Here is a 17260-nt window from a genome sequence, read left to right as displayed (position 1 = left end):
AGACTATTTCTGTTCCAGGTCAGCCTCTGCCAAGCCCAGGAAGCTGCAATGTTTTTCCTGCAATAGCGACATTTCCCGACAACCTAAAAACTCTGCCTTTGGACGGAGCAGCAGAAGCTTAGACTCCAGCTCCATTTACTTCTCCAACAGCTGATGCTTCTTTTCTCAGTCACTTTGGTCACAGAGAGATGATAGAACAACATTTAATTTTTAAAAGTAGTGTAAACAGGAAAGTAGCACAAAAATATAGTGTTGCTGTGGAAGGCTGGTTCTTGCTGCTGAGAAGCTGAAGCCTGACGAGGTTGTGGTTTGGGGAACGAGTATGCTTTAAAGGGCAGAGAGAGTGGCCTGAGGGGCAGAGAACCAGGAGAGCTGCTCGTCTGAGACCCCTCACGCAGGGCTCTTTAGAACTGGTGCCACACCCCCAACCCCAGCAGGAGGGGATGAGGTGATGAACTCCAGCTGCTTCTCCCAACAGTGTCTGTCCCCTGAAGGTGAACGTGGGACACGTGCATGTGTGTGCTGAGTGACTGGAGAGCACCCAAAGTCTTAGCATCACCCACACCTCCCTGAGGCCTTGTTTACAGACTGGCCTCCCTGTGCCGCGCTGCCAGAGTACATTCCTACTTCCTGCCCTGGCCTGGCATCCTGGTTTCCTCCGTTTTGTTGTCACCTTTCTATTGCCAACCCAAGGGTACCAGTGCCTTTTGGCCCCATTGAATGATACTCTCTCCTAGGACCTAATCTACTAGTTTGGCTAAAAAAAACCCTCAGCCACATCTTACTCCTCTGATCAATGGGTTTCTCCCTATTCTCCTAACGAATGTGTCTGGGGCCATCATTTTCTCCTCCGGCTGACACTCTTCAGCTCATCCAGCTCCTTCTCCATTAAGTGGGATTCGGCAGTGGTCTCAGAGAGCTGAAAGGAAAGCAGCAGAGCGTTATAAAGAAGGAGATCTGTGGGCTATGTTTCAAGTTTGCGAGGCCAGCCCCGCGTGCTGGGGAAAGGCCTCCTGGCATTTCTCTAACACTGCCAGCCTCCACAATGGGAACCCCTTCGTAACTGGGCAGAATGTAACCAGCTGAGGGCCCAGGGCCTCAAGTACGTGAAGAACATTCACAATCCACTCTATCAACATTTTTGATCACCTAGGATTGCATGGCACTCACTACGTGAGGACAGTGGGCCTTAGCGGATGAAAAAAGCAAATCTTGGTGATTCTAAGGCTAAAGGACTTGAGTCTGAGTTGCTTCTGAACTGTAGCTCACATAATGGTGATTAGGGAAAAAACTGCTTGAAAAAGAATGCCGCTTTCCCCATCAGGCTCTTCTAGTGGCCTTTGGAGTAGAAGGTGGAAGACACTCAAGACAGGGACAGAGAGAAACTCTCTGGAGCTGAGGTGAGCTCACTGTGAAATAGGAGGTACAGCTCCTGAGCAACACCCTATTCCAGGCACTCTGTGTGTACTGTCAACTCACTACGAGGTAGAGCCTACTATCATGCCCATTTTATTGCTGAAGAAACTAAGTTTCTTCACGCAGAGCAGTTACATAACTTGCCTTAAGTCACACAGCCAGTGGTGGAGCTGGGTAAGGAACCAGGCAGTTTAGTTCCAGAATGCATGCTTTTTTTTTTTTGTCCTGAGGAAGATTCATCCTGAGCTAACATCGGTGCCAATCTTCCTCTATTTTGTATGTGGGTCGCCACCACAGCTTGGCTGACAAGTGGTGCAGGTCCACACCTGGAATCTGAACCCGTGAACCTGGGCCACCAAAGCAGAGCATGAGAACTTAACCACTAAGCCATGGGGCCGCCCCCCAGAATGCATGCTCTTAACCACTGCTGTGTATGCGCTCCTGTCTCTCAATCAACTTTCACCTGCACCACTGAGCCCAACAGGCTGATGGGTTGTTTTGGTTTTTTTTTTCAAGATTGGCCCTGAGCTAACATTGGTTGCAAATCTTTTTTTTTCCTTCTTCTCCCCAAACCCCCCCAGTACATGGCTGTATATTCTAGTTGTAGGTCATTCCACTTCTACTGGTGGGATGCTGCCTCAGCATGGCTTGATGAGCAGTGCTAGGTCCACACCCAGGAACCGAACTGGCAAACCCAAGGCACCAAAGCAGAGCACACAAACTTAACCACTTGGCCATGGGGTTGGCCCCTGATGGGTTTTTTTTTTTTTCAGGAAGATTAGCCCCAAGCTAATATCTGCTGCCAATCCTCCGCTTTTTGCTGAGGAAGACTGGCCCTGAGCTCACATCCATGCCCATCTTCCTCTACTTTATATGTGGGACGCCTGCCACAGCATGGCTTGCCAGGTGGTGCCACGTCCGCATCTGGGATCTGAACCGGTGAATCCCAGGCTGCCAAAGCAGAACGTGTGCACCCAACCGCTGCGCCACCAGGCTGGCCCTGATGGTTTTTTTTTTTTTTTTAAAGATTTTATTTTTTTCCCTTTTTCTCCCCAAAGCCCCCCAGTACATAGTTGTATATTCTTCGTTGTGGGTCCTTCTAGTTGTGGCACGTGGGATGCTGCCTCAGTGTGGCTTGATGAGCAGTGCCATGTCCGCGCCCAGGATTCGAACCAACGAAACACTGAGCCGCCTGCAGTGGAGCGCGCGAACTTAACCACTCGGCCCGGGGCAGGCCCCCGATGGGTTTTTAACAGCCACAAGAAACCGACACGAACGCAGTGTGCCCCTTGGCAGGTTTGGGCAATGACTAATGCCCACTTGGTACGGGACAACTCCAAGCCACGAGGAGACTGTCCTTCCTGGAATGCCTTCATCCCAACCCCCATTCCTCCCTTTATCCTTCCACATTCAGCTCAAACATCCCTTCCTCTGTGATGCCCTCCTGACTCAACAGAATCACTGTCTCCCTCTCAAGTGCAGATGTCAGGCACAGACTGACTGTTGCCGTACACGAGGCACTGTCATTATGTTTACTGTCCATCTCCCCACTAGATGGGGAGCCCTGAGGGTAGGGACTGGGTCTGCTTTGTATCTCTGGATTCAAAGCAACTTACGTGGGCAAACTGGCATCAGCTGGCTGCAATGACTTGAGGGGGCGCCCCCTCAGAAGGCAAGCCCAGGCATCCCTTCCCATTGCCTCGCTCACCATGTCCAGCAGGATGTCCACTTTCAGCCGCAAGAGATTGTTCTCTTCCTCCAACTGCTGGTTCCGCCTCCGGAGGCGCTGAGCCTCCCTCCGGTCCACACCTCCACTAATCCCTGTCTCTGGGGGAAGGGCAGAGCCAGCAGTTACGAGGGGGGTTTCTTTCCACAGGCTCGTTGGACAAAATGGCAGGAAATTAGCCCACCTGCTATCCACTGGCCATTTTCAAACTTCAGGCTTTGCCCCGCCAGGTTCATAGTGGGAGTTCCATAGTCAAGGCCCAGCTCCACCTCCCGGGTTGACCGATCCAGCTGTGGGCGAGACACTGCATGAGGCCCAGTGCCCCTTCCATTAACTATACAACCCCAGCAACTCGTTCCTTTTCTCTAATAATTACCCAGCAGACTTAATACTTTTTTTAAAAATCAGAAAATCAAATAAGATACAACAAAAACTCTTAAACTATAAGAGAGAAGAAATGTATCACTTACATAACAGATGTTTTCCAAAAAAGCTATATATGCTGAAATTTGTAAACTGAATTATTTTACAGCTACTAGGCATTTAACAGTTAAAAATCTTACTGTAAATTTTTAATAAAGTGAAAAATCCTTTTTAAATGTAATGAGCCCCTAAATTGTCATTTGCTTACTATGGAGCTATATGCCAAGGAAAAGGAATAAAATGCTAATGCCCAATTAGTAGTGGCAGCTGTTCTTTAATGTGTTTGCAATGTTTCTACAGCTCGCTGAGCACCCACCCCACATCAGGACTGGGCATTCAGAGAGGAATGCGGCTGGCTCTGCCCCCGAGGAGCTTGGAAACTGCCTTGAGAGCCGCGGCATACCCTTCTGAATGCCATTAATGGTGGCAAAACATCATCCTTTGACAATGAGTTTCATTCTTAGACATGACTAAAATCGATTCCTGGCCAAGTCTTGGGAATAAAGTGATGTCAAATTGGATAATAATATTTGGAGCCAAAAACCATAATGAGATTAACTGTCTTATTAGGTTCTTGAATTGGCTCTAACAAAAATGCCCAAATAGGAGTTAAAAAATGTCTTTAGCAATAGCAATAATACGAATGAAAGGATACCCTCCTATGAGGATGCCTCTGGAGGACCACACTTTCCATAAAAGACCCGGCTTGACACTGCAGTCACCCTGCAGGCCGGGCTGAGCCCAGGGCCGACACTCACATTGTGCAGGTTGGAGAGAGAAGCAGACTTCCGAGGGGGCGTCTTCTTTGGACTGAATGTATTTCCAAAGAGAGGCATCTTCGGCCGGAGGAAGGAAAGATCAGTGCTCCCTCCTCCTAGCGTCAGAAAAAGCCAAGGGTGAAAACATTTGGGTCACTTTATGCCACTGTCCTCCAATCATGAAAACACACATCTTTTGCTATGGCTATTGACAGTCCTGGTAATATCTCCCATGCTCACTATTAATATAATTAGTAATGGTCACTATGTGCCAGGCAGTGTGCTAAAACCTTTGCATGCAACATCTCATAACTCACAACCACCCTTTGACTAGCTCCTTTTATTATCCCCATTTGACAGATGAGGTATAGAAAGACTAAGGTTTTAAGTGGGAGCTAGTATGTGAATGCAGGTCTGTGTGGCTCTACACTTTATGTTAACCACAGGCAAGTGCCTAACTTGCCTGTCTTAAGTTTTGTCACAAGCTGGCATCACTGATTTAGTCTAGAGACGGAATACAATCCTGACTTACTCCTGTACACTGGTAAGAATCGACCTGGGGCAAGAGCCTCTGCATATTCTCCATCTTAAAGAAATGAAGCTGTATTTACACTGCACTTTTGGATTGATAATAGTGCCCCTCACTCAGCCCACGTGTCAGAAGGTCACCTGTCCTGTTTGGCAGGTGAGGTATCAGGAGAAAGGAGGCCCACAGCACGGCCGAGCTGACAATGGCAGCCATACTCTGCTTTCGGCATATTGCAACCTATTGCAATTCACACAGTTAAGCAGATTTACTGCCACTGCCCATTTTTTTGGGAGAGGGAGGGAGGGAGAAGTAAACTTTTTTGTATATTTATGTATAACATAATATAGAAAAGTATACAAATCATAAGTGTATGGCTTCATGAGTTTTTACTATGCATACACACGTGTGCAGCCACCCTCCAGATCAGGATACGGAACATTTCATCACCCCACAAGCCTCGCCCAACAGCTTTACATCCACGGACTTCTACAGTATATCCTCTTTTGTGTCTGTTTTTTCACTCAATATCATGTATGTGAAATTTATCTGTTGCTGTATGTAGTTGTAATTTGTTCACACTGCAGTAAAATATTCTACTGCATGAAGTGGACATTCGGACTGTTTCCAGTTTTTGTCTATTAAAAATAGTGCTGCTGAGACATGCTTGGACGTGTATTTCTGTATACATAAGCATACTTCTTTGCTTCTACACCCAGGGGTGGAACTGTTGCGTCACAGAGCATTCACATACTCAGCTTTAGTAACCACTGCCAGTGGTCTTCCAAAGTGTTTGCACCAATCTACACTCCTACCAACAGTGTATGAGAGATCTTTGTGAACATTTGGCATTTCCTATCTTTTTCATTTTATCTGTTCTGGTAGGTACGTAGTGGTATAGCATTGTGTGTTTAATTTGCTTTTCCCCAATAATTAATTAAACTGAGCACCTTTTCATATACTCATTGGACATCTGGATACCCTCTTTTGTGACATGCTTGTTCAAGTCTTTTGCCATTTTTCTACTAAGTTGTCCATCATTTTTTAATTGATTTGTAGGGGTTCTTTATATATGCTGAATACCAGTCCTTTGTTGTATATATAGAGAATACTGAAAATCTCTTCTCTCAATCTCGGACTTGCCTTTTTGCTTTCTTATTGATTTCTTTTTGATTAAAGAAGTTCTTAATTTTAATGGAATGTGACATCAATTTTTTTAATGATTAGTGTTTTTGTGTCCTATTTAAAAAATTTTTACCTCCTCCAAGGTCATGATATTTTCCTATATTAACTCTGGAAATTTTATTGTTTTAGCTTTCACATTTAGGACTATGATTCATCTGGAATTAATTTTGCATATGCTGTGAGACAAGGGTCAAGGTTCATTTCTTCCCATATATTACTTAATTTTAATTATATCATACAAGCAGCTTAAAAAGATTCTTTCTAAGAAACTGTAGACTGAAGGTAACAATGAAAGCACAAGTGAGCAAAAAGGCAGGAGCAGAGCTCTCACTTTTCCTGCTCCTGGGTATCAAATCTCCCTTCACCGCATCAGGAGATAAAAACAGCAAGGAGTTCATCATATCTGACAACAAGGTGGCCCAAAAAAGAGGGAACTTCTCAAGACTATTTGAAACAAGGCTTTATATCAACTATCATTAAAAGATAACTCATAGTATGAATCCATCACAGTTAGCAAGACACGTAATTCAATGAGAACATGAAGGAAAACTGCTGTCTTCAGTGACGGAGAAATTAATATCACCAAAATTAATGATAAAAGTTTAGAAGCTTCCTTGGAGACTTTACAATATATAATACAGATGTATATGTATATATGATTTATAAATAAATTAATAAAAATGAACATAATTAGAGGTGTGCTCATGAAAGTTTTACAGGTGGGATGTGTTTGTAATTAAAAACAGCAGCAGACCGACATCCTAGGGGATGGCATTTGGGCCTGGGCACAACACGTTAGGACTTGGACAAACCAGAATGCTTCCAGCTTGGTGGTGGACAGGACAGCAGTGGGGACCAAGATGCTGAGGGAATCTGAGGCTGTGCTACCATGTCATCCAAAAACGGTGGAAGGCCCTGGCATTGTTTCTGCCGGAGAAAAGAAAAAGGGTGGAAGAGGGACAACAATTAATCTTATATCTATAGAGGGCAGAACAAGAATGAAATGGGAATATCCAGGAAGAAAGATTTAACTCAAAAAAAAAAAAAAGGCACAGCAACAAAGACTAACTAACATCACTTCCTGTGTTTCCACTATGGGTTGGGCCCAACGCTGGGCACACTACATATATTTCTTTTATTCCTTGCAGCAACCCCACAAGGTAGGGATTGTCCCATTCATATCAGAGATGAGAAAACTAGGGCTCAGAGAAGTTAAGCAGTTTTCCCAGGTCCACAGCCATGGTCAGTTGACTAAAGGTTTATATCTAATTATCCTTGTATTAATAACTTGTGGGGTACATCATAAAAAGAAGCACTTTCATCCATCATATTGGCAAAATTTAAAAGATGAATAGGGGCTGACCCGGTGGCATAGTGGTTGGGTTTGCGTGCTCCACTTCAGTAGCCCAGGATTCCCATTTTTGGATCCTGGGTGTGGACCTATGCACTGCTCATCAAGCCATGCTGAGACAGCATCCCACATGCAAAATAGAGGACAACTGGCACAATGTTAGCTCAGCCACAGTCTTCCTCAAGCCAACAGAGGAAGATTGATAACAGATGTTAGCTCAGGGCCAATCTTCCTCACTCCCCAGCCCCGCCAAAAAATGAGTAATACCCAATGGTGGTGAGAGTGTGGAGAAAAAGACACTTTCATTTACTCTTAGTGGAAACATAAGATGCTATAATTCTTTCAAGTGCAATTAGGCAAAATCTAACAAAATTATAAATGTGCATACTTTTTTGGCCAGCAAATCTACTTCTAAAAATTTATCCTCCAGGGGCTGGCCCCGTGGCCAAGTGGTTAAGTTCGCTCGCTCCACTTCGGCGGCCCAGGGTTTTGCCGGTTCGAATCCTGGGCGCGGACATGGCACCGCTCATCAAGCCATGCTGAGGCAGCGTCCCACATGCCACAACTAGAAGGACCCACAACTAAGATACAACTATGTACCGGGGGGCGCTTTGGGGAGAAAAAGGAAAAATAAAATCTCTAAAAATTTATCCTCCAGAAAGAACTGGACATGGTCACACAAATGTTCTCTATTGTTGCTAAGAGTGAAAAATATGAAACAATCTAAATTGTCTACCAGTGGTTGGTGTAGCCAAATATATTGTGGCACCTTCTTATAACAGAATACTACACAGCCAGAAAGACAACGAGACAGCTGTATATAGAGTGACCTGAAGGAACCCCCACACACGCTAACATTCAGAAAGCAAGCTGCACAACAATGTGTGCTACAATCCCATGTGAGGAGACAAAAAGAAAAAAAAAATCAAGAATATATATGTGTATTTAACAAACAGAAAAAGATCTGTAAACGACACACCAAACTGCTCACAGTGGTTAAATCTGGGAAGAGGAGTAGGATGGCTGACTCAAATGAAACTGCCATTTTGTTGGTAAAAAATGGTCAGATGGTGGCAATTTCGTATGTTACAATACAAAATTATATTAAAGAAACATACTTCTGGATTTAACGAATTATTACAATTATAATATATTCATGTGTTACTCATGAAAAAACAAAACAAACACATGAACCAAAAAAAAACCCCAAACAATAAAAAGCATCCTCTGCCTCTCCAAGCATCTGGAGACATTTGGAGGGAAAATAAACCAAGTTGTTCCTGCGAAGCCCCCAGTTGTGCTAAGAGCGCTGTGCCTGAGCACATCGCCTGGACACAACAAACCCACTTCTAGGCCTGGCTCTGCCCCTTAGTTGCCTGCTAAACGTTGGCCAAGTTACTTGATTTCTCAGGGTTTTAACTGGGGCACTTCACTCCTGACCTCACTAATGCTCATAACCCTTGAGAACTGTCATCAATATATTACAGATGAGAAAAAGGAATAGTCTGGATTAGCTGATGTTAAGTCGGATCCAATAATCCACAGACCACTCTGGCTGAGACCCTGGGGTTCTGGGACATTAGTGTGGACAGGGAGGTCCCAACTACCCCCTTGGCCCCAGGCAGTCTTCTTTCTAGTGAAACTCCCTGGGCAGAGATGGCTCAGCACAAAGGAAGTGAAGGGAGAGCGGGCGGGTTCCGACCATGCTCTGCTCCTCACGCGCAGTGGCACCCCAGCACTTACTTCTGCTGGGCCTCAGGCTTCCTCATTTGTAATCAGACACAACAATAGTACCCCACTCATAGTGCTTTAGTGTTTATAAAAAACGACCATTGGTGGTGAACACGATGCAGTCTATACGGAAACTGCAACATAACAACGTACACCTGAAATTTACACAATGTTATAAGCCAATAAAATTAAAAAAAACAAAATTTAAACCTGTGGCATTTAATGCTCACAACCACCGCTGGAAGTAGATCAAGTAAGTATGTCCCCATCTACAGATCACAAAACTGAGGCTCAGAGTCACAGCGTAGGAAGGTGGTGGAACTGGGCTTCAAATAAGGTCTGCTCCGCGCTGGTGGCAATAATCACTTCATCGCTGTGCAACGCTTCACAGTTTGCAATGGGCCGTAAAATACGCTCTCTGATCTTAATCTAACAAGAAGCTGAGCGGGCGGTCTTCGGCTTTCAGCGGATTCTCAAAGGGACTCACGTCCCGCAGAGTTCAGAGCCGGCCACGCACACGGCGCGCAGGGACCCGGCCACCCGGGGCTGCCGGACTCAACGAACGGTGGTGACAAACGTCCACTCGCACGCCGTCATTTAATCACCCTCAAGCCGACTCACGGGGAGGAACTACTACCCCGATTTACAACTGATGACACGCGCTTGGAGAAGGGCGGCGACGGGCCCGGGGTGAACCCGGCCTCTGGCCCCTGACCCGCGCCCTCCGGCCGCTCCGGCCACGGGGAGGCCCTGGGTCCCCTGGGTGACGCCCGAGCGTCCCACCCGTCCATGGGCCCTGGGGGGACGCCAAGCTCGGAGACGTACCTGACGCGTCCCCGAAGCCGGGGTCCAAACGCACCCGGACACCTCCCGGGTGCCGCCCGCCCTGGCCCGTCACCCACAGCGACCGCGGCTCACAGGCCCCTCTGCCCCCCGCCAGCCCGCCGCGCGCACGCGCAGCCCCGCCCCGGGCTCTACCACCGAGGCGGGGGGGTGGCCGGCGCGGCGGGGTCCCCAACGCGAGCCCACGCGAAGCACCAGACAGGCTTGAGGACTGTCCTCGATGTCTTAGGTAGATTCTACAAAAGGAATGTCTGATGGGGCCACTTACACGCCCCAGGCTACACGCTAGGACGAGGAGCTACACCCGCCCTCCCCGCACGCCCATCATTTGGTCTCCCCGGCCAGGGGGGGAGGGGCCGTCGCCGTGGTAACGGCGTCTAGCGGACGCAGGGGAGGCTCGCGGCTGTTCCTTTGTTGCGGGAAAGCGGTGGCTGCGCGGGCGTTGCCTGGAGAACGCCGCGACTCACAGTGGCAAAATGGGCCTCTCCCCGACGCCCCTCCTCCCCTGCCTCCTCCCTGGCCACAAAGCAAAGGGCACCCCTTCCTGGTGGATGTCGGGGCAGCGGTTGCCGGGTGTCCCATCCAGAGTTTTGCAGGGTCCCCTGAGGGACCCGTGGCGGAACCGACCCCAAGTTCGTCGGATTCCGCCTCTGTCTTCAGGTAAGACGGACAGACGGACGGTGACCCGCCCTGCCCGCCTCCGCAGGCCTGCCCGCTCCGCACGCCCCGGCTTTCGTCGGCTTCCAGGGACCGCCTCAAGGTCTCCCAGTGAGCAAGGGGCAGAGAACTACTCAAGAATTATCTCTAGATCTTTTAAAGTCCTAACAGGACTTGGTTATTGGTTCCATTTGATAAATGAAGACACTCAGGATCGTTCGAGTGATGATTACCGGGTGCCAATGGGTGCACCAGGTCATCCATACAATGAGGGGCAGGACCCGTGGGTCTCTAGCTCCAAGTGCAATTTTCTTCCAACTGCACCTCACTGCACTGAGAAGAGGAGAATTCCATGTGCTAGAACCCAAATCTGCACAGTCCAGCCCAGCACCGTCCTACGGAAACATAATGTGGGCCACATATGTGATTTAGAATTTCGTAGTAGCTATATTCTAAAAAAGTAAAACGAACCAGGTAATATTAATTTGAATAATATTTTATTTAACTCATATGTCTCAAATAGTTTTTCAACATATAGTCAATATATTTACGTTTATACTGCTTCAGTTTTTAAATTTAAATTAATTAAAATTAAAATTCTAGTTCTTCAGACACGCCAGATTCCAAGGGCCTCGTTGTCACATACGGCTAGTGGCTACTGTGATAGACAGGTCTAACCTTTTCCTACCTTTCTACCTTGCTCCCCTCTGCTTGGGTGGTATTTTTCCCTCCCCCTTTATCTAATTAACTCCTGCTCTTCCTTCACGCCTTGACCATGTTGACTAGGTCACTGTTATGTCCTCTCAGCACTGTGTACCTCCCTTCAAAGCAGTGGTCACAGTTATAATTCACAATTACTTATATAGTTGTTTGATTATGGTGTGGCTCCCCTAGTAGACATAAGCTCCAGTAGGACAGGGGTATGGTGTGGGGTAGCTCACCATCCCGTCCCCAGTAGGAGCACAGTGCTGGCTTGTGTCAGGTACTCAATAACTAGTCATTGAATGACTGAGAGTTAAACTGGACAGAGGTCTATTGAACTTCAAAGTCAGCATTGTTTTACCTTGTTTAACATGTTGAAGTTAAAACATGTTAACCCGAAACAGGGGACATTCCAATCTCGGCTGCCAGACTGTGTGCCCCTGGAGGGCAGAATGTTCCTTACTCTTCGACTCATCTGCCCCCAGCACATAGCACAGCGCTGGGCACCAGGTAGGTATTCAATGAAGTTAGTTTTCTTCCCCATCCTTTTTTACAACCCAGGTAGTGATAGTAAAATTTACCGTGTTTCAGAGAATACTTAATGCTAAAGTGGTATGATGAAAAATTCAGAAGGGAGCAAAGCGTGTATTTTAAACATTTTTCTTAAGAAGTGTACTGTTCGGTTCTCCCATTAGGCGTAAGTAATAATTTTAAGCTACAGCAAGAGGCTTCTCAAGAAGGGTCACCCCATGCTTAGCTTTTCAGAGAATGTGTTCCAGTTTTCCACCCAGCTGGGGAACGGGAGGTGGGGAGGAAAGTGAGAAGCCCTAAAACGCACCTCCACCTGCCTCCCCTGTACCTTCTCTCCCCCTTGCCTGCATGGCTGAAGGCCAGGAACAGGAGGGAGGAGATAGTATTGATCTGGGCCTGGGCCAGCGTTTGCCACAATTCAGCTGACGTGGGACAGCCCAAGATGAATAGCCTCTTGGGACTAGAAAGAAGTGTGGTGAGTGAGTCTAAAATGGAATCAAATATTGAGTGAACCTAATCCCCAGGAGTCATTTGCCTAATGGAGAAAGATGTAGAAGCAAATAATTCCAGTTCCATACGGTTAAGTGCCCTAAGAGGAAGAGGAAGCAGAATCCTGGGCTTCACGGGGGAGGGGTGGCACTAGTGACCTGGAGCAATTCAAGATTTCCCAAAAAATATATCACCTGGGCTGAGCATTGAGTAGAAGATCAGCATGTGCAAAGGCATGGAGGCACAAAGCACAGCATGGCAGGGACCAGGAAGAAGTTCAGTGGGGCAGGCATATAGGACACATGGCTGGGGAGAAGAGGGCAGGGCACAAGGCATGAACTGAAGGAGAGGAAGGGAGACTCGTGAAAAGGCACCTTGGTTAATTTTTTCCACCAAACTCTACCTTTTCTCTCTTCTTCCGTTATGTATGAGCTTCTTGAGGGCAGATGTAAGTCTTTTACTTCATTATAACCAGGCCTGTACCACCAGGCTCTGGACCTGGAGAGACAAGGGGTAGTGATGAACTCCTGGCCAATGAGCAAGGACCCGGGAGAACAGCCTGGCCAGAGTGTTCTAAATCCGGGAGGAAGAGTAGTGACTGGGCGAGTTTTCTGAGAGGGAGCAGAAAACCTCAGGTAATCAGGAGCCTTATGCTGAGGAGATGGACCCAAACCATAGACTCATAGCATCTGAAAGCTGAAAAGAGTCTTCGCAACCTAATTCAGAATCTCTCACTTTCCATATGAGGCTCAGAGAGACAAAGAGATTAGATTTCATTTCTAATTTGGAAATTGGCTTGCTGGGAGGTCTGGAGCCCTGGCCTTTCCAGCACTCTAGTCTCCTTACTTTTAAAATTAGAGGAATTTTCATCAAGGGCGGGAGAAACATCAGCAGGTAGAAAGAAAAAGTATATATGCCTTGAGATCCTGTTAAGAATGGGCTTCTCAGACAAAAATCTTTATTTCCCATGTCGCCATCAGCTCTCCTTACCAGATGAGCATGTTGTGTTTTCTAAGATGGTTCTATGCTATTTCTGATTTCCAGGAGGCTGGTTAAACAGAGAACAAGATCAGAGTGAAAAATGAGAGACTCTTAAAAGTGGAAACTTACTATTTGTCACTTTACAAGAAACTGGACAATGGCTTATTTCAGTAAGATGGATGTCATCAATGTCAACGCCTTGCCCGTGGTGCCACTGGATGAGCACCTGGCTGTCTCACCTGTTACACGGAACGTGATGAAGAATGCCATGAGGAAGACTCTGGAGGACCATCCACCCTGTATCCTTCTGTGGTGCCCTCTGTAATTGAGACCAGGTACACCTGCACAGAGGTGTAACCAGTCTCAAGTCCATAACACACATTACTTATTAGCTCGTTCCATATACTTTCATTAATTTCTTTTCAATTACTTAAGCCCTTCCTATCCTCTAAAAGAATTTGCGACTGCAAAGGACTGTTTGACTTGAGTTTGTTTTACTAAGATAATCAGAAAGAGCCCCAAAGGAAGAAGTACTAGAAATATGTGTTGAAAGAATGGGGAAGAAGAGGAAAAAAGCTCTTTTTTTTCATTGTCTGCTTTTTTCCCTCCTACTTTCCAAAGAATTATAGTTATAGGTAGCAACTAAGAAGTCATGGTCCAGCCCTCTGCCTTCAGACAAGTGAGCTTAAGATCCAACTTTTTGTTTTTTGCTACACTTGACCTCACCTCTTCTCACCTGCCAGCACTTCTGCCTGAGCCCAGAGCTTGCCCCTTCTAGTGTCGTCCAGGCTCTACCAGCATCTTCTCTGGCCCTGCCTTTATTGATCCTTGTCTTACTTCTGACCCTTAACTGTATCCCAGGGACGCACAGAATCCCATCTCTGGAGGACTGTAGAGCTCGTCCAGTAAATAGCCCTCTCAGGTTATAAATAACCCCAGGTCTTTCCATCTTATAAAGAGCGCATTAACCTTCAGGTCATGCTGCTGCCAGCCAGACCGCGTGTGTCCCTCTGCATCCTCTCACCTTCCACGCCTCTCAGAAACCCTTCTCAAGATGAACACAAGTGTGATCCCATCAGGATCTGCTTTCGGGTCTCACTTTCCTGGCTCTTTTTCTAATGTCCCCTTTTTCCTTCTTAATCCCACATTCATCTCAGCCTAACTAATCCATCTCTGTATGATGTGTCATATCCCTCCTTGGCATCTTCAACTGTCAAGTGTCCGATTTGTAAGAACACTTGAGGGTAATGGAAGTAAGAGTGGACCTTGCTTTATGTGAAGGAGTGAGAAGTGATGGGATTATGGGGCTTTTGCAAAGGATATATCCTAGACCAGTTGAGATTGAGACAGAAAGAAATGCAAACTTAGAGAGGGTGACAAGAGAGGCCATGAACTGAGCAGAGATTTAAACAGTGATAAACAAGGTTGAGATACCTTTTGGCCCCGCCTTCTCTCACCTGATAATCTCTCTTAAAGGAGTCATCCAAAATATGGAAACAGCTGTCTGTCTGACTATATGCATCACAGCATTATTTATAATTGCAAAAAACTGTAACCAAATATTCAATAGCCCAAGAACAGTGAAGTTTATTAAGATGCATCCTCTAAATGGATTCATATAATGCCATTTAAAATATTATGAAGATTGTTTAGCCATATGGAAAATGATCATAAAAATGAGTGGAAGAGAAGTCAGACTAGTAAAATAGGCACATACTGAGATTATAATTATGTAAAAGTGTATGTATGTAAAAAATACTGGAAGGAAAGCTCCTCAAATCCTAACAGAAGTTGTTAGGGTGGCAGCATAATGGATGATTCTTTTTATATTTCCCAAGGTATCTAGAATATGGTTAATTTTCATCTATAACTTGTAAAGCAAGTCATTTAAAACAAGATAAAAGAAGTGTGAATGTTTGCAAAGAAAATAAAGTGGAGAGACAGCACAGAAAGGGAGTGAGTGAGCCGCCATCCTTGCCAAGCTAGCTTGTCCTGTCTTGTGTGTAATCACCACCTAGTGTGTGTCCTTAGCTGACTCACCTCCCAGCGTGCTTTGTTGGCTCCATGCACCAGGTAAACCAAACGATTGGTGAAATGGATCTAAGTCCCAACCCATTGGTCAACAGCCTGGTGAGTTATGGGTGCTGAGGCAAGGCTTCCAGGAAGGAAGGGCTCTGGGGACCCTCTATGTATTTGAAAGCACCTTTGCACAATAGAGATCTCAAAGATTCTTTTTTTTTGATTAGTGAACTTTATTTTTTAGAGCAGTTTTATGTTCACAGCAAAACTGAGCTGAAAGTACAGAGTTCCCACATACTCCCTGCCTCCACACACACACAACCTCCCTGCCTGTCATCACAGTGGTACATTTGTTACAACTGATGAACCTCCGTTGATATATCATCATCACCCAAAGTTCATTGGTTACATTAGGGTTCTCTCTCTGTGTGGTACGTTGTTTGCCTTTGGAAAAATGTGTAATGACATCTATCTATCTTTGTAGTATCATACAGACTAGTTTCACTGCCCTAAAAATCCTCTGTGTTCTGCTTATTTATCCTTCCCTCCCCTGTAACCCCAGACAACCGCTGATGTTTTTACTGTCTCCATGGTTTTGCGTTTTCCACAATGTCACATAGTTGGGATCGTACAATATGTACCTTTTCAGGTTGGTTTCTTGCACTTAGTAATAGCATTTAAGCTTCCTCCATGTCTTTTCATGGCTTGATAGCTTTTTTTTTTCTTTTTAGCACTGAATAGTATTCCATTGTCTGGATAAATTTTATTTATCCGTTCACCATATCCGTGAAGGATATCTTGGTTGCTTCCAAATTTCGGCAATCATGCATAGAGCTGTTATAAACATCTGTGTGCAGATTTTTGTGTGGACATACGATTTCCAGTCTTTGGTTAGATGCCAAGGAGTGTGATTGCTGGACCATATGGTAAGAGTATGGTTAGTTTTGTAAGAAATTGGCAAACTGTCTCCCACAGTGGCTATACCATTTTGTTGTATTCCCACCAGCGATGAATGAGAGCTCTTGTTTCTCCACGTTCTCACCCGCATTTGGTGTTCTCAGTGTTCTGGATTTGGGGCATTCTAACTGTTGTGTGGTGATATCTCGTTGTTTTAATTTGCAATTCCCTAATGACATATGATATTTAACATCTTTTCATATATTTATTTGTCATCTGTATATCTTCTTTGGTGAGGTGTCTGTTAAGGTCTTCGGCCCATTTTTTAATTATGTTGTTTGTTTTCTTATTGTACAGTTTTAAGAGTTTTTTGTATAAATTGGATAATAGTCGTTTATCAGATGTGTCTTTTGCAAATATTTTCTCCCAGTCTATGGCTTATCTTCTTATTCTCTTGACGTTGTCTTTTGCAGAGTAGAAGTTTTTAATTTTAATGGAGCCAGCTTATCAATTGTTTCTTTCATGAATCATGCCTTTGATGTTGTATCTGAAAAGTCATCACCATGCCCAAGGTAATCTAGATTTTCTCCTACATTACCTTCCAGGAATTTTATAGTTTTGCATTTTACATTTAGGTCTATGATCCATTTTGAGTTAATTTTTGTAAAAACTGTAAGGTCTATGTCTAGATTCATTGTTTTGCATGTGAATGTCCAGTTGTTCAGCACTATTTATTGAAAAGACCTGTCTTTGCTCCATTGTTTCACCTTTGTTCCTTTGTCAGAGACCAGTTGACTGTATTTATGTGGGTCTATTTTGGGGCACTCTATGCTGTTTGTTGATCTATTTGTCTGTTCTTTTACTAAGACTACACTGTCTTGATTACTGTAGCTTTACAAAGTCTTGATATCTGGTAGTGTCAGTCCTGCAACTTTGTTCTCCTTCAGTATGGTGTTGGCTGTGCTGGGTCCCTTGCCTCTCCACATAAACTTTAGAGTCAGTTTGTCGACATCCACAAAACGACT

At 45.4% G+C, this 17260-nt stretch overlaps 2 protein-coding genes across 4 annotated transcripts in view; one reads left to right on the top strand and one right to left on the bottom strand.

Moving 5' to 3' along the window:
- Window positions 1–187: 187 nt before the first annotated feature.
- On the bottom strand, window positions 188–10085 carry CBY1 (chibby 1, beta catenin antagonist). 2 transcript variants are annotated; one of them, XM_008533617.2, is made up of 6 exons: window positions 9942–10085; window positions 6847–6961; window positions 4324–4439; window positions 3327–3432; window positions 3125–3243; window positions 188–919 (listed from the first exon to the last, which is right to left on the bottom strand). In XM_008533617.2, the coding sequence occupies exons 2-6, from the start codon at window positions 6923–6925 to the stop codon at window positions 839–841; spliced, it is 501 nt and encodes a 166-aa protein (XP_008531839.1). In that variant the 5' UTR covers window positions 6926–6961; window positions 9942–10085; the 3' UTR covers window positions 188–838. The 2 variants fall into 2 exon arrangements, with proteins under 2 accessions (XP_008531839.1, XP_008531840.1); XM_008533618.2 differs by lacking the exon at window positions 6847–6961.
- Window positions 10086–10311: 226 nt separating this feature from the next.
- The window catches only part of FAM227A (family with sequence similarity 227 member A), an 83079-nt gene continuing 76130 nt past the window's right edge, over window positions 10312–17260 (top strand). For both annotated transcript variants that reach the window (XM_070599178.1, XM_070599176.1), the window contains exons 1-3: window positions 10312–10619; window positions 13383–13618; window positions 15367–15449. In XM_070599178.1, coding sequence (XP_070455279.1) covers window positions 13477–13618; window positions 15367–15449 — 225 coding nt within the window. In that variant the 5' untranslated portion in view covers window positions 10312–10619; window positions 13383–13476. The remainder of the gene's footprint in view (window positions 10620–13382; window positions 13619–15366; window positions 15450–17260) is intronic.

The sequence above is a fragment of the Equus przewalskii genome, chromosome 29 (genome assembly GCF_037783145.1).
Source record: "Equus przewalskii isolate Varuska chromosome 29, EquPr2, whole genome shotgun sequence".
Taxonomy (NCBI): domain Eukaryota; kingdom Metazoa; phylum Chordata; class Mammalia; order Perissodactyla; family Equidae; genus Equus; species Equus przewalskii.
Note: the sequence above shows the minus strand (reverse complement) of the source record. Positions and strands in the feature narration are given on the sequence as shown.